Source organism: Dictyostelium discoideum (assembly GCF_000004695.1).
Source record: "Dictyostelium discoideum AX4 chromosome 2 chromosome, whole genome shotgun sequence".
In the NCBI taxonomy this organism is placed as follows: Eukaryota; Evosea; class Eumycetozoa; order Dictyosteliales; family Dictyosteliaceae; genus Dictyostelium; species Dictyostelium discoideum.
In genome coordinates, this window is record NC_007088.5 from 3,396,212 (window position 1) to 3,419,178 (window position 22,967).

At 23.6% G+C, this 22,967-nt stretch overlaps 9 protein-coding genes across 9 annotated transcripts; 6 read left to right on the plus strand and 3 right to left on the minus strand.

The window, feature by feature from the left end:
- Positions 1-693: 693 nt before the first annotated feature.
- abcG17-2 (ABC transporter G family protein) lies at positions 694-5,311 on the plus strand (the record flags this gene model as incomplete). Its single annotated transcript, XM_639415.1, has 3 exons — positions 694-1,160; positions 1,273-2,867; positions 2,943-5,311. 3 exons carry the CDS (start codon positions 694-696, stop codon positions 5,309-5,311), a joined length of 4,431 nt encoding a protein of 1,476 aa, XP_644507.1.
- A 908-nt stretch (positions 5,312-6,219) lies between these two features.
- On the plus strand, positions 6,220-7,260 carry ddo-1 (D-aspartate oxidase; the record flags this gene model as incomplete). Its single annotated transcript, XM_639416.1, has 1 exon — positions 6,220-7,260. One exon carries the CDS (start codon positions 6,220-6,222, stop codon positions 7,258-7,260), a length of 1,041 nt encoding a protein of 346 aa, XP_644508.1.
- A 595-nt stretch (positions 7,261-7,855) lies between these two features.
- Positions 7,856-8,632, plus strand: DDB_G0273785 (hypothetical protein; the record flags this gene model as incomplete). The annotated part of the gene is made up of 1 exon (XM_639417.2): positions 7,856-8,632. The coding sequence occupies one exon, from the start codon at positions 7,856-7,858 to the stop codon at positions 8,630-8,632; it is 777 nt and encodes a 258-aa protein (XP_644509.2).
- A 286-nt stretch (positions 8,633-8,918) lies between these two features.
- Positions 8,919-10,508, minus strand: DDB_G0273787 (hypothetical protein; the record flags this gene model as incomplete). The annotated part of the gene is made up of 1 exon (XM_639418.1): positions 8,919-10,508. One exon carries the CDS (start codon positions 10,506-10,508, stop codon positions 8,919-8,921), a length of 1,590 nt encoding a protein of 529 aa, XP_644510.1.
- Positions 10,509-11,078: 570 nt separating this feature from the next.
- On the plus strand, positions 11,079-11,999 carry DDB_G0273789 (Dyp-type peroxidase family protein; the record flags this gene model as incomplete). The annotated part of the gene is made up of 1 exon (XM_639419.1): positions 11,079-11,999. The coding sequence occupies one exon, from the start codon at positions 11,079-11,081 to the stop codon at positions 11,997-11,999; it is 921 nt and encodes a 306-aa protein (XP_644511.1).
- A 70-nt stretch (positions 12,000-12,069) lies between these two features.
- On the minus strand, positions 12,070-13,656 carry DDB_G0273791 (hypothetical protein; the record flags this gene model as incomplete). Its single annotated transcript, XM_639420.1, has 3 exons — positions 12,070-12,873; positions 12,977-13,243; positions 13,396-13,656. The coding sequence occupies 3 exons, from the start codon at positions 13,654-13,656 to the stop codon at positions 12,070-12,072; spliced, it is 1,332 nt and encodes a 443-aa protein (XP_644512.1).
- A 969-nt stretch (positions 13,657-14,625) lies between these two features.
- Positions 14,626-16,262, plus strand: DDB_G0273793 (hypothetical protein; the record flags this gene model as incomplete). The annotated part of the gene is made up of 6 exons (XM_639421.1): positions 14,626-14,946; positions 15,039-15,137; positions 15,245-15,490; positions 15,567-15,866; positions 15,949-16,180; positions 16,243-16,262. 6 exons carry the CDS (start codon positions 14,626-14,628, stop codon positions 16,260-16,262), a joined length of 1,218 nt encoding a protein of 405 aa, XP_644513.1.
- Positions 16,263-16,295: 33 nt separating this feature from the next.
- Positions 16,296-22,046, plus strand: DDB_G0273795 (hypothetical protein; the record flags this gene model as incomplete). The annotated part of the gene is made up of 1 exon (XM_639422.1): positions 16,296-22,046. The coding sequence occupies one exon, from the start codon at positions 16,296-16,298 to the stop codon at positions 22,044-22,046; it is 5,751 nt and encodes a 1,916-aa protein (XP_644514.1).
- Positions 22,047-22,502: 456 nt separating this feature from the next.
- On the minus strand, positions 22,503-22,684 carry DDB_G0273797 (hypothetical protein; the record flags this gene model as incomplete). Its single annotated transcript, XM_639423.1, has 2 exons — positions 22,503-22,621; positions 22,645-22,684. 2 exons carry the CDS (start codon positions 22,682-22,684, stop codon positions 22,503-22,505), a joined length of 159 nt encoding a protein of 52 aa, XP_644515.1.
- Positions 22,685-22,967: the final 283 nt, after the last annotated feature.

Here is a 22,967-nt window from a genome sequence, read left to right on the forward strand (position 1 = left end):
AAAAAATAAAAATAAAAAAAATAAATTAAAAATAATTAAAATAAGAACAAAAGACTTCAAGGTTCGCGAACCTTTTTAGATTTGTTGGGCGATTTTAAGTTAAAAATAGGTTTTTAAAAAAAAAAATAAAAAAAAATAAAAAAAAATTAAAAAAAAATTATAATAATAAATTGGCGTAGCAAATTGTTACATATTATATTCTACAACCATTTTATTTAACAAAAACATTAGATATTTTTTAATTTCCTTTTTTAAATTGATTAGTATTCATCATTATTCTACACCCCTTCTTTTTTTAAAAATAAAAAATTAGATATTGATTATTTGCTTCTTATTTTTTAATGAAGCCTCCAGGTTTTTTTTTTATTTTAAAAATAATAAAATAATATTTTTTTAATTATTTTTTGAGTTTAAGGATAATTTACCAAAAAAAAAAAAAAAAAATATAAATTGATTGAAAAATTATTTTTCTAATCATTTCAAAAAAAAACAATAATTTAAAATTATAAATTTTATTTTGACTAAATAAAATATAAATAATATTTAAATAAATAAAATTTTAATTTATATTATTAAATTAAATTAAATTAAATTAAATTTTTTAAAAAAAAAAAAACCCGAACTAAAAAACAAATCATAAAGCTAAAAATAAAATAAAAAAAAAAAAAAAAAAAAAAAAAAAAAAAAAAAAAAATGGAAGAGGATAAAACTTTTCAATCAATTAGAATTTCCGAAAATAATAATAATAATAATAATAATAATAATAATAATAATAATAATAATAATAATAATTTAAATAATAATAATGATAATGATTATGATTATGATTCAATAAATAATATTGAAGAAAAATTTGAAAATGTTTCAAAAGAATTAGAAGGACAATCAATCAAATTTAGAGAAATTGATGGTGGTAAAAATAATAATAACCATGATATTGAGTTGGGTGAAAGAAAACCAGAAAATGAAGAAGATTTTAAATTAAGACAATATTTTGAGGATTCTCAAAGACAAAAAATGTTAATTAATCATAAACCAAAGAAAATGGGTGTTTCAATTAAAAATTTAACTGTTGTTGGTCAAGGTGCTGATAATTCTGTAATTGTTGATAATTCAACACCATTTAAAGCTTTAGGAAAATTATTAAATCCTTTTAATTAGTAAGTAAAATTTTTAAATTTTTTTTTTTTTTTTAAAATAAATTGAATTCAAGTATTAATATTTATTTATTTTTTTAAAAAAAAAAAAAAAAAAAAAAAAAAAAATTAAAAGTTTTAAAAAAGATAAAAATAAAATTAATACATTTAATATATTAAATGATATTAATGCATTTATTGAAGATGGTAAAATGTTATTAGTATTAGGTAGACCAGGTGCAGGTTGTTCAACTTTATTAAGAGTAATTGCAAATCAACGTGAATCATATATTTCAGTTGATGGTGATGTAACATATGGTAATATTGCAGCAAGTGATTGGTCAAAATATAGAGGTGAAACTCTTTATACAGGTGAGGAAGATATTCATCATCCAACTCTAACAGTTCGTGAAACATTGGATTTTACATTAAAATTAAAGACACCAGGTAATCGTTTACCAGAAGAAAGTAAAAGAAATTTTAGAACTAAAATCTATGAATTATTAGTTAGTATGTATGGTTTAGTGAATCAAGGTGATACAATGGTTGGTAATGAATTTGTTAGAGGTTTATCAGGTGGTGAAAGAAAAAGAATAACAATTACAGAGGCTATGGTTTCAGGTTCATCCATTACATGTTGGGATTGTTCAACCAGAGGTTTGGATGCAGCATCAGCCTATGATTATGCAAAATCCTTAAGAATCATGTCTGATACATTAGATAAAACTACAATTGCATCATTTTATCAAGCATCAGATTCAATTTATAATTTATTCGATAAAGTTATTGTTTTAGATAAAGGTCGTTGTATTTATTTTGGTCCAATTGGTTTGGCAAAACAATACTTTTTAGATTTAGGATTCGATTGTGAACCACGTAAATCAACTCCAGATTTTTTAACTGGTATTACAAATCCACAAGAACGTATTGTTAAAGTTGGGTTTGAAGGTAGAGTACCAGAGACTTCTGTCGATTTAGAAGATGCTTGGAAGAAATCACAATTATTCCAATCAATGAAACATGCTCAATTAGAATATGAAAAACAAGTTGAACAACAAAAACCATCTGTTGATTTTAAAGAACAAGTATTGAATGAAAAAAGTAGAACAACTTCTAAAAACTCTGAATATAGTTCTAGTTTTTATGCTCAAACAATTGCTTTAACTCAAAGACAATTAAGTTTAACTTGGGGTGATAAATTTACATTAACTTCACGTTTTCTAACTATTCTTGTATTATCATTTATTTTTGGTGGTATTTATTTCCAACAACCATTAACAACGGATGGTTTATTTACAAGAGGTGGTGCTATTTTCACTTCTATCATTTTCAATTGTATTTTAACTCAAGGGGAGCTCCACGGTGCTCTATCAGGTCGAAGGATCTTACAAAAACATAAAAGCTATGCTCTATATCGTCCTTCAGCTTATTTTGTTTCACAAATTCTAATTGATATTCCATTTATATTGGTTCAAGTATTTTTACATTCATTCATAGTTTATTTCATGTATGGCTTTGAATATCGTGCTGATAAATTCTTTATATTTTGTTTCACATTGGTTGGTGTATCATTATCAAGTGCTTCATTATTTAGAGGTTTTGCAAATTTTACTCCATCTTTATTTACTGCACAAAATTTAATGAATTTTGTTTTCATTTTTGAAGTAAATTATTTTGGTTATTCTCAAACTCCAGATAAAATGCATTCTTGGTTTAAATGGACTTATTATAGTAAGTTTTTTTTTTTAACTTCACTTTATTTAAAATATATTTTAACTTTTTTTTTTTTTTTTTTTTTAATAATAGTTAATCCATTAGCATATGCATTTAAAAGTTTAATGATTAATGAATTTAAAGGTTTAGATTTTTCATGTTTAGATAGTGCTATTCCATTTGATCATTTTAATAATTCAACATATTCTGATATGTCACATAGAATTTGTGCAGTACCAGGTTCAATTGAAGGTTCTTTGTCTGTTAAAGGTGAAAATTATTTATGGGATGCATTACAAATTAATAGTGATCATAGAGCATTAAATGTTGTAGTAATTTTCTTATTTTGGTTATTTTATATTGGATTGAATTTATTCGCCGTTGAATATTTCGATTGGACAAGTGGTGGTTATACTCATAAAGTATATAAAAGAGGTAAAGCTCCAAAATTAAATGATGTTGAAGAAGAAAGAAATCAAAATCAAATCGTAAAGAAAGCAACTGATAATATGAAAGATACTTTAAAGATGAGAGGTGGTCTTTTCTCTTGGAAATCAATTTCTTATACTGTACCAGTAGCTGGAACAAATAAATTACTATTGGATGATATTATGGGTTGGATTAAACCTGGTCAAATGACTGCTTTGATGGGTTCATCAGGTGCTGGTAAAACAACCCTACTCGATGTATTGGCAAAAAGAAAAACCATGGGTACTGTAACTGGTGAATCATTATTAAATGGTAAGCAATTGGAAATTGATTTTGAACGTATCACTGGTTATGTTGAACAAATGGATGTTCATAATCCAGGTTTAACAGTTAGAGAGGCATTAAGATTCTCTGCAAAACTTCGTCAAGAACCATGGGTACCATTAAAAGATAAATATCAATATGTTGAACATGTTTTAGAAATGATGGAAATGAAACATTTAGGTGATGCTTTAATTGGTACTTTGGAAACTGGTGTTGGTATTTCAGTTGAAGAAAGAAAAAGATTAACAATTGGTGTTGAATTAGTTGCAAAACCACAAATTCTCTTCCTTGATGAACCTACATCAGGTTTGGATGCTCAATCATCATATAATATTATTAAATTCATTCGTAAATTAGCCGATGCGGGTATGCCATTGGTTTGTACAATTCATCAACCATCATCAGTATTATTTGAACATTTCGATCGTATTCTTTTATTGGCTAGAGGTGGTAAAACTGTTTATTTCGGTGATATTGGTGATAAATCAAAAACTTTAACATCATACTTTGAACGTCATGGTGTTCGTCCATGTACTGAAAGTGAAAATCCAGCAGAATATATTTTAGAAGCAACTGGTGCAGGTATTCATGGTAAGACCGATGTTAATTGGCCAGAAGCTTGGAAACAATCATCAGAGTATCAAAATGTTGTCAATGAATTGGATCTTTTAAGAACAAAAGAAGAATTGGGAAAATATATTTTAGATAGTGATTTGCAAGTCGATGGTAAGCAAGCACCACCAAGAGAATTTGCAAATGGTTTCCTAACTCAATTCATTGAGGTTTACAAACGTTTAAATATCATTTATTATCGTGACGTTTTCTATACAATGGGTAGTTTTGCTCAAAGTGCTGTATCTGGTTTAGTAATTGGTTTCACTTTTTATGATTTAAAAAATAGTTCATCCGATCAACAACAAAGAATCTTTATGAGTTGGGAAGCAATGATTCTTGGTGTATTATTGATTTATTTGGTTTTACCAATGTTTTTCATTCAAAAAGAATATTTCAAACGTGATACTGCTAGTAAATATTATTCATGGCATGCATTCTCCTTGTCTATGATTGCCGTTGAAATTCCATATGTAGTTTTATCAAGTACTTTGTTTTTCATTGCAACCTATTGGACCTCTGGTATTGATTCAACCGCTAGTGCAAACTTTTACTATTGGTTAATGCATACAATGTTTAGTGTTTATATTGTTTCATTTGCTCAAGCTTTAGGTGCTGCATGTGTTAATATCGCCATTTCAATCGCTGCTTTACCAATTGTTCTCTTTTATCTCTTTTTACTTTGTGGAGTTCAAATTCCACCACCAGCAATGAGTTCATTCTATCAAGATTGGTTATACCATTTAAACCCTGCTAAATATTTCTTGGAAGGTTTAATCACTACTGTATTAAAACCAATTGAAGTTTTATGTACTGATGTAGATTTAATTAAATTCACTGCTCCAAGTGGTACCGATTGTCAAACCTATTCTGCACCATTCCTCCAACAAGCTACTGGTTATGTTGTTCCATTAAGTAATACTACAAACGAATGTGGTTATTGTATTTACAGTTCAGGTTCTGATTATTTCGAAACAAGTTTAGGTTGGGATTATGGTCATCGTTGGAGAAATTTTGGAATTATTGTTGCTTATTGGGGTAGTTCAATTTTAGCAGTATTATTCTTTGTTTATCTCACTCAAAAACCAAGACGTTAAATAATAATAATAAAAATAATAATAAAAATAATAAATAATAATAAATAATAAATAATAATAAATAATAAATAAATAATAAATAATAAAAATTAAATTAATTAAATAAATATTAAATATTCTAAAAAAAAAAAAAAAAAAAAAAGAAAAGAAAAAAAAAAATTTCTTTTAATAAAATAAAATAATATTAATTGAAAAGACTTTTTAATGGTATAACCAATCTTGATAAAATTAAATCATTGATGTTGCAACTTGCTAATTTACACTTTTTTTTTCTTTTCTAAAACACTTTTTTATGTTTTTTTAATAAAATACAAAGTTAAAAAATTAATTATTTAATTCAAAATTACAAAAAAAAATAATGGCTTGGAGTATCATTTATTAATTCGATCTCAAATGAGCAATGTTTGATATTATTTTTAATATTTATATAACTTTAATCAGATTATCTTTTTTTTTCTTTTTTTTTTTAAATACCAAAAAAAAAAAAAAAAAAAAAAAAAAAAAAAAAAAACAATCTTAGATTTAAAAATAAAAACATTGGTTTTTTTTTTTTTTTTTTTTTTTTTTATTAAATTTTATATTTTTATTATTATTTTATTGGTTTTTTATTTTTTTTATTTTTTTATTTTTTTTTATTTTTTTTTTGGTATCCCAACAATCCCAATTAGATATCATCACTCAAAACCAGTGAAAATAAATTTGCCGAAATTTCTTATTTTCATTTTTTTTTTGATTTTTTATCATTTTTTTTTAATGAAAAAAATAATAAAAAATCAAAAAAAAAAATTAAAAATAAAATAAAAAAAAAAAAAAAAAAAACCTCTAAAGGAAACGAGGTTTTTTTTAAAAAATAATTCGGCAAAAACACATTAACATTTTTAAAAATAAAAAATATATAAATTTTAAGAATGAATCAAAATAAAAATAATAATAATAAAAATCCAAAAATTAATTTATTAATTATTGGATGTGGTTGTATTGGTTTATCAACAGGTATTATTGCATTAAAGAGTGGTAATTATAAGAGTGTATCAATTTGGGCCAAAGATTTACCACCAAATACAACCTCAAATAAAGCAGCAGCATTATGGTATCCATTTTTATGTAATCCACTAGATTTAGTTGGTAAATGGTCAGCAGAAACCATGCAATATTATAAAGATCATATTATTAATGACCCAAAATCAGGTACAATCACAAAGAAAGTAAATGAAATTTTCAGACGTCCACATCCAGAAGATCCAGAATGGAAACCATACATTAAATCATTTAGAAGAGCTAGAAAAGATGAACTACCAGATGGATATGTAGATGGTTATGCAATTGATGACGGTTTCGTTATGGACACTGATATGTATATGGATTATTTAGTCGACCAATTCAAAAGTTTAGGTGGAATCATTGAACAAAGACACCTCGTTGATATTCGTGAAGCTTTTGTTGACCATGATGTAGTTGTAAATTGCACCGGTTTAGGATCACGTGAATTATTCAATGATCGTACAATTTATCCAGGTCGTGGTCAAATTATCGTTATTAAAAACTCAACCGATCGTTCAATCATGGATGAAGAAGATCATATCGCATATGTAATTCCACGTTTAACAAATACAGTTTTAGGTGGTACAAATCAAGAACACGATTACAATACAAATCCAACTAAAAAAGATACTGAAGAAATCTTAAAACGTGTAGCCATGATTTCACCACGTTTTGCTAAAAATAGAATTGAAATTCAAGGTGTTAAAGTTGGTCTACGTCCTGCTAGACATGAAATTCGTTTAGAAAATGAATTCTTTGAAGGTGGTTCAAAATTAGTAGTTCATAACTATGGTCATGGTGGTAGTGGTTTCACTGTAAGTTGGGGTTGTGCTATTGAAGCAATTAAATTAGTTGATCAAGGTTTACCAAAATTATTACATTTTAATAAATTAATAAGTAAATTATAAAAAAAAAAAAAGTAATATTAAAAAAAAAGTAATAATAAAATAAAAAAAAAGAAAAGTTTTTTTAAATTTTAATTAATTTAAAAAACAAATATTTAAATGTTATTATTACAATAAATTATTATAATATTATTATTATTATTATTATTATTATTATTATTATTATTATTATTATTAATTTTATTTTAAACTAATTCTTAAACGATACTCATTTTTTCAAAAATTTCATCTATTTTTAACTTTTTAAATTTTTTAACATTTTCAAATAATTGAACGTTACTCATTTTTTAAAAAATTGTGAGGTAACCATGGGATTTTTTCTCTCATTTTTTCAAAAATTTCATTTATTTTTAACTTTCTTAATTTTTTCTCATTTTCAAATAATTAAACGTTACTCATTTTTTAAAAGTTTGGGTGGTAACGTTGGGATTTTTTCTCTTATTTTTTCAAGTTTTATTTTAACAAATTCTTAAAAAAAAAAAAAAACAATATAAATACCAATTATGTATTGAAAAAAAAAAAAATCATTTCAAAAACAAATAAACTAAAAACAATAAATTTTAAAACAAATTCTTAAAAAAAAAAAAAAAAAAAAAAAATGACAGCTGTTGACAATACTAATACTGGTTCAATTCAATTTAATTCAAATTTTGTTTGTCCAAAGAATAGAAAAGAAATTGGTGAACTTATTGATCAATTTAAAAACTCATCTGATGGTGTTCCAAAAACCAGAGAAGAAATTAAGGAATATATTTCATTAATTAAGAAACAATATCGTGGAGATAAAAGAAAATTAAGACTTGAAAATAAAAGTCAATCTGGTAGTTCCAAAACCACTGAACAAAGTGCTACAAATATAAATCCAATCCAAGTTCCTTCAGTTACTACAACCACCTCAACAAATGATAGTGATGAACAAAGTGTTACAACTACAAATACTACAAATTCAAATCAAACCCAAAACCAAGTTCCTTCAGTTACCTCCACTACTACAACCACTTCAACAAATGACAGTGACGAGCAATGTGTCACAACTACAAATACCACAAACTCAAGTCAAACTCAAATCCAAGCTCCTTCAGTTGCCTCCACCACTACTACAACTACTTCAACAAATAATGGTGATGATGTTAAAAAATCAATTAAAGAATTAAGAGAATTAATTAGAAAATTAAAAAAGTCATCTGAAACCCCAAAATCAAAAAAAGAAATTCGTTCAATTCAAAATCAAGAAAAATCACAAACATTAAATTATAATGAGTTTAAAAACACCAAAAGTGAAAATGTTCAAGTTGGACAAAATACTAAAAAACCATACTGTCATCATTATCGTAGAAATCGTTTAAATGATTGTAATACAAATTTAATTTCTTAAGTTGAAACCAATGTCAAACCAAAACTCCAAAATGAATCTGATCATAGTCAAGCTAGTTCACAAAAACTTGAAAAATTAAAATTTAAGAAAGAAATGTTATTAAGAAAAATTTCAATTGTTGAAAATAAAATTGAAACACTCAATAAATCTCAATCAACCACAGTATCCCTCTAAACTATACAAAATCACCTCCTTTTATAATAAAATAAAATAAAATAAAAGTTATTAACTGTTTCTATTAAAATTATATTTTATTATATTTTTTGTTGTACTATTAATTATTATTTTATAAATTTAAATTAATAAAATCAAGTTTATCTTGAAGTATTGCATTTGTAATTTCTCTAACATCAATATCAGTTCTTCTATCATTTTCAAGTATTGGAATAATTTTTATAATTGAAGAATAAAGTTTTTGGACTTTATTTGGTAATTTAAAATTTTCAATAGATTTCATTCTAAGACTAATGGCTTGAAAAGCTATGATTAAAGTCATTGAAACAATATCACATAGTTTAATTAACATTGATGCAGCACCATTTGCAGAGTGTAATCCTAAACTAACAATATCTTGATTAAACTGTTCAGTTGTTAAACTATGTATACAAGCAGGTGCGGCTTCTTGTCTTAACCAAACTACTAATGAAGTTTGAGAAATTTGCATTCCTTTATAACCTTGATAAATTCCAGGATTTGGACTTAGGGAATTTGGTAAACCTTTAGAGAATTCACTATGCATCATTAAAGCAACTAATGAATGTAAATGATTGGCAACCAAAGATATATCCAATTTAATACCATCCATTATTCTAGCAATATGATTACCCATAAAATTACCACCACTTAATACATCACCATAATAAGGATCAATTAATGGATTATCATTAACTGATAAAATTTCTCTTTTTATTACAATTTTTGCATTACTTATATTTTCAGATATTATACCCAAAATTTGTGGAGCACAACGTAATGAATAAACTTCTTGTACTGATTTATCCAATTTCTGAACATTTTCAGATTGATTGAATGTAATATTACTGCTTTTGGTATTATTATCGCTAGTATTAAAATATTTATTTAAAATTTGTGCAATTAAAATTTGACCTGGATGATTTTTTAAATTATGAATTCTCATATCGTAATGATCTTTTGAAGCTAATAAACCTTCAACTGCCAATGCGATACTACCAATTGCAGCTTTAAAAATAGTTTCAAATTTATTAATTGAAATACAACTAACTGAACTCATTACTCTTGTACCATTTACTAATGCCAAACCTTCTTTTGATTTTAAAACTAGTGGTTCAATAGATGTAATTTTTAAGGCATCTGAAGCATTCATTAATTTTTCATTATACTTCACCATACCTTTTCCACATAGCACATTAGCAATATAACTCAAAGGTACTAAATCACCACTTGCCCCTACTGATCCATGCATTGGTACTTGTGGAATTATACCTTTATTTAAATGTTTAGCCAATGTTTGAATTACCATTGGTCTAACACCTGACCAACCTCTTGAAAGTGCAATTATAATAATAAATTGTATACCTCTAACATATTGATCATTAAAAAAATCACCAGTGCCACAAGTTAAAAAATCCAATAAATTACTTTGATGATAATCTAATTTATCAAATGGAATTATTAAATCACCATTACCACCAAAACCAGTGTTTATACCATAAATTGCAACATTTTCTTTTAATTTATTTTCTAATTGATCTCTTCCTTTTTGTAAAAATTCTAATAATTCATTAGTGAAAATAATATTTTTTTCACCTTTACTAATACTAATAATATCATTAATTTCTAAATTTTTATTTTCACCATCAATTAAAAAATTATCTTTATGGTTTGTTTCTATCATTTTTTTAAAATTTTTTGGATTTTAAATTTAATAGTAATTATATATTCTTTTTTTTTTTTTTTTTTTTTAAAATTTAATATTAAATTTTTATTTATAAAAAAGTGTTTAAAAAATAAAAAATAAAAAAAATATATAAAGATAATTTAACATGTGTTAATTTAATTAAATTAACACATGTAAATACGAAAAAAAAAAAAAAAAAAAAAAAAAAAAAAAAAAAAAAAAAAAAAAAAAACAATATTAATCTTATATTATTTCTAACCCAATATTATTTATTTTTATATTTTCATTTTTTTTTTTTTTTTTTTTTTTTTTTTTTTAATTATTTAATTTTTTTATTTTTTTTATTCCACCACCCAACAGAAAACACAAAACTATTATTTTTAGTTTTTTTTATTTTTATTTTTATTATTTTTCAAACAAATAATAATAATAATAATAATAATAATAATAATAATAATATTAATATTATTATAATTTTATAATTATTTTTTAAAAATTAATAGATTAATTAAAAGATCTTTCACTGGTACTGTTAATATTAATAACAGTAAATTTTTAAATTTTAAAATGGCACAGTCAACAGTGTTACCAATGCATTGTTTATATGGCATATTTTTAGAAGGAAATTTAAAAATTCAAAAAAATGACCAAGAGGGATTAAAGAAATTTAAAGATAATATAAAGAAATTTACATTAGAATTGGATGAAATCGATAAGATATCACCACAATCTAGAATTGGAGGTGCAATTTGTTTTAGTTCTGATATTTGGGACACTGTAACAAAGAAAATATCAAAACCAAAAGAATTGAAATCCGTAAACACTTTAAGTTCATACATGCCAGGCACATCTCAAAGAGACATCCTCATTCATATTATCTCTGATAGAATGGATACGTGCTTTAAACTAGCACAAGATACAATGAGAAATTTCGGTGAAGATCAATTAGATATCAAGCAAGAGATTCACGGATTTCGTAGAGTTGAAGAAAGAGATTTGACCGACTTCATCGACGGTACTGAAAATCCTGACGGTGACGAACTGCGTACACAATATGGTCTCGTTGCAGCCGGCCAGCCAAATGAATTTGGCAGTTACGTTTTCACTCAACGGTATGTTCACAACTTAAAGAAATGGTATCCTGAACCATTATCAGTTCAGCAAGATACAGTTGGAAGAACTAAAAAAGATTCAATTGAAATACCAAGAGATAAACGTCCAATTACTTCACATGTTTCACGTACTGATCTAAGTGAAAATGGTAAAGATTTGAAAATAGTTAGGCAATCTCTCCCCTATGGTCAAATTACTGGTGAAAAAGGTCTGATGTTTATAGCATACGCTTGTAGTTTACATAATATTGAAAAACAACTTCAAAGTATGTTTGGTCAATTAGATGGTAAACATGACCTACTCTTAAAATATACAACACCAGTAACTGGTAGTTTTTATTTTGCACCATCAAAAAAAGAATTATTAGAATTGTAAATAAACAAACAAATAAATAAATAAATTAAATAATAAATTTTATTTTATTTATTTTTGTTTTTGTTTTTTCTTATGGGACAATTACAAAACCACTAAATGGAATACAAAGTATATTCTTTGGATTACAACTATGACCACCCCATGCCTTATTGAAAGAACCATCAGCTAAATTATAAGATTGAATAATATCTGTTTTAGCTTTATGGGATGATTCTGAATCAGATGTTGATTCTGATCCAAAATAAAATTCATCATCATCACCACCATCATTTCCATTTCTTTGAATATTTTTAAAACTACCATGTCCACCAAATGATAATGGTGATGAAAGTCCAGTACCTGATGTACCTGATGTACCTGATGAACCTGATGCTGAGCCTGATGCTGAACCAGTTGAAAATCCACTTGATTCTGATGATGATTCTGATGATGACTCGGATGATTCTGATGATGATGATTCTGATGATGATGGTGGATTTTCTTTTTTAGAAGCATATGGTACTTCAACATAAATATGATTTTTAGTTAATGCTAATGAACCAGGTAAACCACTAACTTGACCATTAAAAATACCAATTAATTTAATTGATCTAATTAATTCACCAGATTTACTAATTTGAATGATCATATCACCTTGATAGGATGGTACTGAAACGTAGATACTATCTTGAGAATCTTGTGAAATGGTTATACCATTATAAGCTATTCTATCATTCTCATTGATTGGATTAAATTGTTTTAATAATTTACCAGAATTATCATAAACATAAATTACATTTATATCTGTAATCCAAATATTACCATCACTATCACCTGCAATACCAGTTGTTGTATTAAATTCTGAATTTGAAATTATAAAATCTAAGTTTCCATCCTTTTTTTTTTTAAAAAAAAAAAAATTAAAAAAAAAAAAAAAAAAAAAAAAAAAAAAAATTAATAATTATTTTTACTAATTTAATTTTATTTAATAAACTTACGGTTGTATAAACAAATACTGCTGGTTGATAAGAATAATCACAATTACTATTTAAACTTGCAATGTAAACTTTATTATTTAGTTGGTCAACATTTAATCTTGAAAGTCCACAACCAACTTTACCTTTAGTGTTGGTTTTTAAATTATTCCAAACTCCTTTAACAACTCCATTTTCATTAGCTTGATAAACACCTTGATGTGCATCTAATAATAATAATGTTGATCCTAAAAATCCCATATCAACTGGTACACATCTTTCTGATTCATTCTATGTATATATATTTTTTTTTTTTTTTTTTTGTGATTTTATATGTTATATCAGAGGATGAATATATTAATAAAATTATTAATTTTCTAAACACTTTTCTTTTCTTTTTTTTTCTTTTTTTTTTTTCTTTTTTTGTTTATAAATATATTTACAGTTGATAAAAATGTTGTATAATTATAAATTGAATCACCACTTGTTGTAAATTCATAAAATTGGTTTGGATTTAAAGAAGTTGGATCTGTTAATAAAATATTACCAGATTGAAAAGTTGAGGTTGATTCAGTACTACTGCCAGTACTACTATCGTCTTTATGATGTTTTCCAACAATTGAAATCAAATTTTTATTATTGACAGAAACACTAAAAACACAACCAACAAAAATTAAAACAATAATAAAAGTGATTGATTTCATTTTTTTTTTTTTTTTTTTTTTTTGATGTTTTTATTTATTAATTTTTAGTGTGTGTGTGATTATACATAAATGTAATTTATATAATATGAATAAAAAAAGCACATAAGACAAAAAAAAAAAAAAAAAAATAAAATAATAAAATCAAAGACAAACAAAAACAATCAAAAAAAAATGACAAAAAAATGAAATTTAAAAAAAAAAAAAAAAAAATATTATTGGCCAGTAGGAGAAAATAAAAAAGATTTTTCAGATATTTTTAGGTTTTTTTTTTTTTTTTTTTTGTCGGTTTTAATTCTTTATTTATTTTCATTTTAATTATTTTTCTATTTTTATTTATTTTTTTTATTTTATTGTTTTAGTTTAAAAAATAATAAAAATATAAATAAATTAATGCACTGCAATAATTAATAAAATAAAAATGATTATTATTATTATTTTTTTTTTTTTGTTTTTTTTTTTTTTTTTTGAAAAATATCATTTTTAAAACAGATATGATTATTCATTGAAACACAATCATTGATATTATTTTTAAAATTTATGTACTTTGAGGTGGGCATTTTTTTGAGATTCATTCAATAAAGTGTGTTTAGATAAATATAGTAATTTTTTTTTTTTTTTATTTGTTTATTTTTTTTTTTTTATAATTTTTTTATATTTTTTTATTTAATTTTTCGACAAAAGAGCGGCTTTTTTTTTTTTTTTTTTTTTTTTTTTTATTTTTTGAAAAAATTCATTTTTTTTTTTTATTTTTTTTTTTTTTCATTTTTCATTTTTGATGATCATCAAACTTGTATGATAAAGGGTGTTTTACATAAATTTTAAATTTAACAAGCACAAATAAAAAACACCCTTCTTTCATTATTTCATATTCATATAGATTTTTAAACGAAAAAATCAAATCAAATCAAATCAAATCAAATCAAATCAAATCAAATCAAATCAAATCATATATAAATATAAAATAAAAAAATGGATGAAGAAATATTTGATAATCCAATTCAAAAATTAAATTATAATATAAGAACTGAAGAATCAGGTTCATTATTAAAATATTTACAATCACAAAAATCAAATTTCACAGATTCTAAAAAATTCATTTCATTTAAACAAAAAGGAAATGATTCAGTTGGAATTCGTAAAGAAATCACTCAAAAAAAGTCATTCCCATTAGATAATGGTTTCATTGGTACTGTAGCAGATCCATTCATTGCAATTGCATTTCAAATATCTGATAGATTTAATATTGATGAATATTTAGCTTGCAGAATTTTATATTCAGTAGTTGATCATGTATGTAATATTATTAAAAAATAAAAAAAAATAATATTTATAAATTTACTAATTTAGTTTTTATATTATTAAAAAAAAAAAAAAAAAAAAAGAGTACCACAAGAGATGAAAAAGAATTAATTGAATTATCAGAAAAATTTATTTACCAAAATAGATCATGCTATTTACAATTTTTAAGAGAAATATTACATGTAAATTTTATAATAAAAAAAAAAAAAAAAAAAAAAATTAATTAATTAATTAATTACTTTTACTAATTAGTTTTTTTTATTTTTTATTTTATCAATATATATTGTAGACATTACAAAGTAGAGATTCTGTTAATGATATTAATCATTCAAAGATGAAACATGATATATTACAATCATTTATTGGTGAATTAATTTCAGAGCAAACTAATGATAAGAATATAGTAACAATTTTAATTAAAACATTAGAAGAGAAAGTTAAAGATATGAATGGTACTGTAAATCCATTAGAATGTTGTTTTAGAGTAAAAGAATGTATTCAAATTGTTGAATGTTTATTTTTAATTTCAATTCAAGTAAGTATTAATTTATTTTTTTTTTTTAAAAAAAAAAAGATATTAATTTTAAAATTTAAAATTTAAATATTATTAGTTTACAATTAAAGAAGATATTATTAAATTATATATCAGAGTTTTAAATCAAGTAATTGAGAAAGAAAAGAGGGAAGATTCAATTTTAAAGAAATCATTATTTGAAATTATGTTTACATTATATTTCACAATTTTTGCAGTTTTTGATAATGTTAAAAATAGTCAAGTATTTAATGCAATTGAAAAAAGATATACTTTTAATGAAATTAGTTCAACTGATTCAATTGAAAATGAAATTAAACAAATTGATAACCAACATCCAATTAAATCTTCATTATATGCAATTTTTAATATAATTTTAGTATGTAATTTTTTTTTTTTTTTAAAAAAAATATTTTAAGTTATTATTAATTAACAATTTTTTTTTTTCTTTTTTTTAATAGATTGCAAAAGAAAATAATAATAGTAATAGTAATAGTAATAGTAATAGTAATAGTAATAGTAATAGTAATAATAATAATAATCGTATTACCCCTGAAAATGATTCATATAAATTCCTTTTACAAGCAGTTCAAACACAAGAATATCAATTGTCACCTTTAAATATCCTATTTGGTTCATTTATAAATATTTTATCTTGTAGATTTTTATCAAATTTATCAAGTCACCCAACTAGTATGTATTTTTATTTTTTTATTTTTTATTTTTTTATTTTTTTATTTTCTAAATTTAAAAAGAAAAAGACATTTTATATTAATATTTTTTATTTTAAAAAAAAATAAAATAAGATATGGAATTTATAAATTCATTTAATTTAGTAATGTCAAATATATTTGATAATCATAATAATAGTTCAATTGAATTTTGGAGAATTTGTGAACAAATTAATTATTTTCAAAATCTTTGGTTTAGAATTCATGATGATTTAATCATTTCATCATTTAAATTAATGGGGTCATTAGCTAGATGTAATACAAATGAAGTTTTCAATTTCTTTGCTCAAGGTAGTGCGCAATTTACATGGGCAAAATTATTCCAAAATTTTTCATCCTATGCTCATGCTTTAAATAGTATTGAATTTAGTCAATCAATTCAATCGAATCAAATGAATTCATCAACGACTACAACTCAACAAATTTCATCAACTCCACAACAACACCAACAACATCAGCAGCAACAACAACAACAACAAGGTTATAATAACCAACAAATACCAAATACACCATATCAACAATTCCAACCAACAATGCAATACCAAGGACAACAATCGTCAATGCAACAAAGTGTAGGACAACAACAACAACCTCAACAACAACCTCAACAACAAAATACACCAAATACACCAAATTCAACAACAAGTTCAAATACAGCAAATACAACATCACCTGTAAAGATTACACAATTATTATTATCAGAGAAAGATAGTGATGCACTTTCAAGTATTTTCCAATTGATTTCAAGATTGGTTGAATCTTCAATGGCAGTTGGAAATGTATTTTTAAAGATTGGACCATTGATTTCATTAGCATTTCAATTTGCAGTATCACAAGTTGATTCAAAATTAAAATCTAGTGCATTATCAGTGATTACATCATATTCTCAATATCCAATTTATGTAGCTGATATTTGGAGATTAATAAATGAAACCAATCTATTCAATAGTGGTCTTAGTGCAATTGGTGGGCTAAATGAATTATCTTTCACTCAACAATCATTAGAGTTGTTATTACAATTGATTCAACAATCATCATTCCTATTCGATAAGAGTAATCATTATCAAGAATCTTTGAAACTCAAATCCTATTTAGATAGTTGTATGGATTTATTCAATTTATTAAATATAAAATCATTTAATACTTTGGATGAAAAATGGAAATTTGCTTTAACTTTGATGAAAATATTTGAATTCTCAATCATTCAATTCAATCAATCAATTCAAAATTTTCAAATTGATAAACAACATCCATGTTATCAATTATATATTGAATTAAATCGTTCTTCTTTATCTAGTAATTTGTATCAACAACAACAACAACAGCAAAATAAATATCAACAGCAACAACAACAACAACAACAAAGTAAAAAAACAACATTAGAGAATATTATAAAGATAATTGATTATTCAAATGATCAATCAATATTAATTCAACAACAAATTCAACAACAACAGCAACAACAACAACAAGGTTATAATCAAGATTCATCAAGAGTAATTTTAAATTTAGTATTCCAACAATTACAACAACAAGATAATGATGATTTTAATTTATTAGTATTGAAATGTTTAGATTTGTTATTGTTAATCTCTGATAATACAGTTTACGATATTGAAAATGCAAAGAGTTTAGTTGTTAATTTATCAAATATGGATTATAGCAGACCAATTGTGTCAATTGCCAAATTGATTGACCATGAATTACCAGCTATTTCATTACGTGCAATTAGATTAATCTATAGTTTCGAATGTTATACTCATCAAATTTCAACGGTTTTCTTGGATAGTGATCCAAATTTAATACTTTCCAAGTTTATAAAGATGATGGAATTCAATGAATCCAATTTCGAGGATTTCTCTGGTACAAACTATGATCAAACCATTTCATTCATTAGATATGCAAGTAATTCCGTACAATGGACAATAGCTCAATTGATTATGTTATGTCTTTCAAATATTAGTAGTGGAAGATATACATTGGCTCATTTCCTATTGGGTTGTTCATCAAATTTAGATCTTTCAAAGGATTTCATACCAAATAGTAAATCATGTTTAACTTTGATCATAAAGAATGTTATGAATTCACAATTCGTAGAGAGATATCCACATTTGGTCGATTGTTATCATGAAATCATTTGGAAAATGTCAAGTGATCCAATCACTTGGAAACCAATGATCAAATATATTCAAGAGGAATTTCCAAACTATTATCATGATAGTTTATTAATATTAAGAAATGCAATTACAATCAATGGTTCATCAGAGAGAAGAACTGAAGCATTGATCTCTTCAATGTCATGGGTTTTCAAGACTTGTTCCATTTCAATTCAAAATTCTTATTCAATCGAAATGAAACAATTCTTAACTCGTTTAATCTTTCCATCATTGATGAACTTAAATCAACCTTCAATGAATGGTGGTATTGGTGGTCTTAATGGTACAATTAATAATGGTTTAATCATGGGTATTTCACCAATTAATATCTTATCACTCTATAATACAATTGAATTTCAATTACCTGAAATTAATAGACCAAGAATATTTTCAATGTATCCAAATTTAATTGAATATTTTACAACAAATATTAATATTAATAATTTAAATTCAAATAATAATAATAATAATAATAATAACAATAATAATAATAACAATAATAACAATAATAATAATAATAATAATAATAATAATAATAATAATAATAATAATAATAATAATAATAATAATAATATTACTAATGGTGGTACAAGTCAATTATTAGATATTATTAAAATTAGAGAGGTTTTAAAGAATGATTTTAATAGATTTTCAAATGAATTTGAAATTGAAAGAGAATTAGAAGAATGTTGTTTAATTAATTCAAGTATTCAATTATATAATAGTAAATTAAAAGCATTAGATGGTTGGAAATCATTTATTAATATTTCTTTAGCTCAAAATACAATTGAAATTGATACATTGGATGAATCATTATTATTATCATTATTACAAAGAATAGTTATTGATTTCTCAAATGAACGTAATCCAATTGAATCAACATTATCAATTGGTTATACAATTTTAACCATTTTATTCACATTGAAATTGAAAAAAGATAGTTATCAATTATTTATCAATTCTTCACTCACTACCAATAGCACAGATTCAAATGTAATTGAACAAAAGATGAAATCAATCTTTGAAGGATTATTACAAACTGTTTTAAAATCACCACATCAAGCAATAAGAGGTATTAGTTATACTTGTTTAATTCAATATTTGGATTTATCAGCTACAACTCCAACAACTCCATCATTATCACCTTTATCAACCTCAATTAATAATGTCGTTGAAATGAATAATAAAAGTAAAAATAAAAATAATCAAGATAAAGAACAAGGATATGGTAATTTAAATATTGGTTTAATCATTAGTAAAATTGAAGATAAATTTATTAGAATCTTATCGAGTGATTGTAATTCATTTAGTAGAGGTTGGAGAATTACCGCTATAAGTTGTATGCAAAGTATTTTATCAATTGACAATCTTTGTGGACATAGATCATTAATGTTTTTACAAAACAAAGGATTCATCATCAATATGATCAATGATACTTGTTCAAAATATTTATCAGATAATTGGGAAAACATTGATCCAAAGGATTTACATGTCTATAAATCACAAATGTCCTTACTCTTAAAGATTTCTCAACAAATGGATGGTGTTCACCTCTTAATGAATAATAATGTAATTGGTAGTTTTGTTAAATCACCATTTTTAAATTATATTCCAACCGATAAAATCTTTGGTAAATTTATAGAGATACTTTTACCAATTTTACAATTATTCGCTTCATTATGTTGTTATTGTAATAATACTTCAAAGAATAATGGTAATATTAATAATAATAACAATGTTGGTGGTACAGTTTTAATTGGTAGTGATAGAAATGAAATTTATCAAGAATTATTTGATTTCCTTTCAAATCATTCAGATTTATTCATCATTATTTTATCAGATCAAAGTAGTTTTAGTCATCCAACTTTATCAAGCTTAAAAGTTTTAAAATTAACTTGTTTCTTATTTTCAAAAGTTTCAAGTTTATTCTTTAAAAAATCAACTACCACCTCTTCTTCAACTTCAACTACAAGTAGCCATAATAGAACACAATTTAATAGATTCCATTATTGTTTAATTAATTTATTAGTTAAATATTCAGTAAATTCAAAACAAATCATTGAATTGGTTAAACCTGAAAATATTGATGAAGAATTATTAACCGAGAAAATTGATTTTAGTTATTTACCAAAGAGTTCAATTGAAAATCAATTTAAGAATATTCCTGATGATATTAATATTGGTGGTGTTAATATTGGTTTAACAAGTAAAAACTCAAATAATAATAACAATAATAATAATAATAATAATGGTAGCATCAATGGTAAGAAATCAAAGAGAAAGAATCAATTCCAAATTTTAATTAAAGAAACTATCACTTCAATCATTCATGATTTATTATTATATTGCAGAAAAGTTTCAATTGTTCAAGATTCAAATTTTGGTTTCGTTTGTTTTAATTCAAATTTAAATATTTATCAACAATTCCAATCATTTTCAAGTTTAAGATCAACTAATCGTAATAATAGTAATAATAATAATATTAATAATAACAATAATAATAATAGCAACAATAATTATAATAATAATAGTATGAATAGTGATATGGATAATGATGATGATAATATAATTAATAATAATAGTTATAAATTTAATAATAAAAATAATAATAATAATAATGATAATAATAATCAAAATAAGAATAGTATATTTGGTGGCTTTGGAGTGAATAATAGTATTATCAATGGAAATAATAATAATAATAATGGTAATAATAATAATAATAATGGAAATAATGGAGTTAATATTTTACCATCAATTGATTTAGCTATTAATATATTGGTTGATAATATTCTTCAATATTCATTCTATAAGGTGGATTTAAGTCAATGTTTCAAATTATTACAATCCTATGATCAATTAACCAACTATCAATATCAAGAGATCTTACAAACTGGTGAAGATTATCCTGCATTTGGCCCAACTCAAAGAAATCATATGGTTGAAAATATTTTGAAAGAGAAAATCATTGATATTGAAACTCAAATCTCTATCATCCATGAAAATATTGAAATCCTATTGTTATTGATTGTTTCTCATTCTTTCTACTTTTGTAATTCTTTATATTTGTTATTCCAAAATTCAAATAATAATTTCTATAGTAGTGCAATTGGAGGCACCATAAGTCCAACTTTAGCTAGTAGTGCTTATTATCCAACAACACAACAACAACAACAACAACAACAACAAGGTGGTTCAAATTTAAAGATTACAGATTTAAATGCTTCAACAACTACCTCAAACATTAAAAAGAATAATGAATCAGCATTTTTATCTTCAAAAACAAATCAAAATAGTGGTGGTATGTTATCATCAGTTTTCTCTTACTTTAAAGGTCAACAAAATAATACACCATCAGCTCAGGTATCACAAATTCCAATAAATTCAACACCTTATTCAACAAATTATGCAACTCCACATCAACATCAACAACTTTTACAACAACAACAACAAAGACAACAACAAATTCAACAACAAATTAATCAAACACCATCAAATGAATTATCTCCACAAGAGATTGAAGTATTCCTTAAACGTTTAAAACAATCCATTTTTGAACGTGAAGTTAATCAATTAGGTGGTAAATTATCTGACGTCATTTTAAACCAAATCGATAAAAAATCAACTCTCATTGATTTATTATTGAAAAAATTACAAGATTTAACAAAATAATAAATTATAAATTTAAAATAAAATAATAAATAAAAATTTTAAAATAGTATTAAATAAAAAAAAAAAAAAAACACTGTTTGTTTTGATATATAAATAAATAATGTATCATTTTAGACAATTTTTTGATAATTAATTAAATAATGAAAAAAATTGGAAGAACAGAGATAAATAAATTCCAAATACTAAATATAAAAATATTAAAATAATTTTTTGGGGAAAAAAAATAATGATAATAATAATAAAATTAAACAATTATAAAACAATTGTTTTAAATTTTTTTATATTTTTGTTTTATTTAATAGATTGTGAAATATAAACATTGTAATGATTTGAACAATAAATTTTGCATCTTATAAGTTAGTACAATCCTTTGAATAATATGGGTCACAATCTTAAAACATTTGTTGGTTGGCTACAACAGTGTTTATTGTTTTCTTAATGTATTTGTTATTGACTTTAAAATAATTTGTGAGGTTGATGTTGTAATGATGGTGTATATGTTGGAAATTGGTTTACTATATCATTTGTTTTCTGTCGTGGTTGATTTGCATTTATTTCAAGATTTTGAGTAATATCTATATTTAAATCATTTCCATACCTGCTTCTGGATTATCATTACCATTACTAGTTGTTGACATATTGAATTACTAATTTTATGAATAAAATTATAGATACTTGATAATATGATTTTAAAATAATAAAAATAAAAATAAAAAAAAAAAAAAACAAAATAATTAAAAATAAAAAATAAATAAATAAAAAAATCTCGTTCATTTTGGTTTTAATTTTTTCATAATCATAAAATATATATTCACATTTTCTCATACCAAAAACTTTTAAACTAATACAAAGATTAAATGTTTTCTTTATATTTTTTGAATACATTTTAAACAATTTAATAAAATTAAAAAATTGTTATGT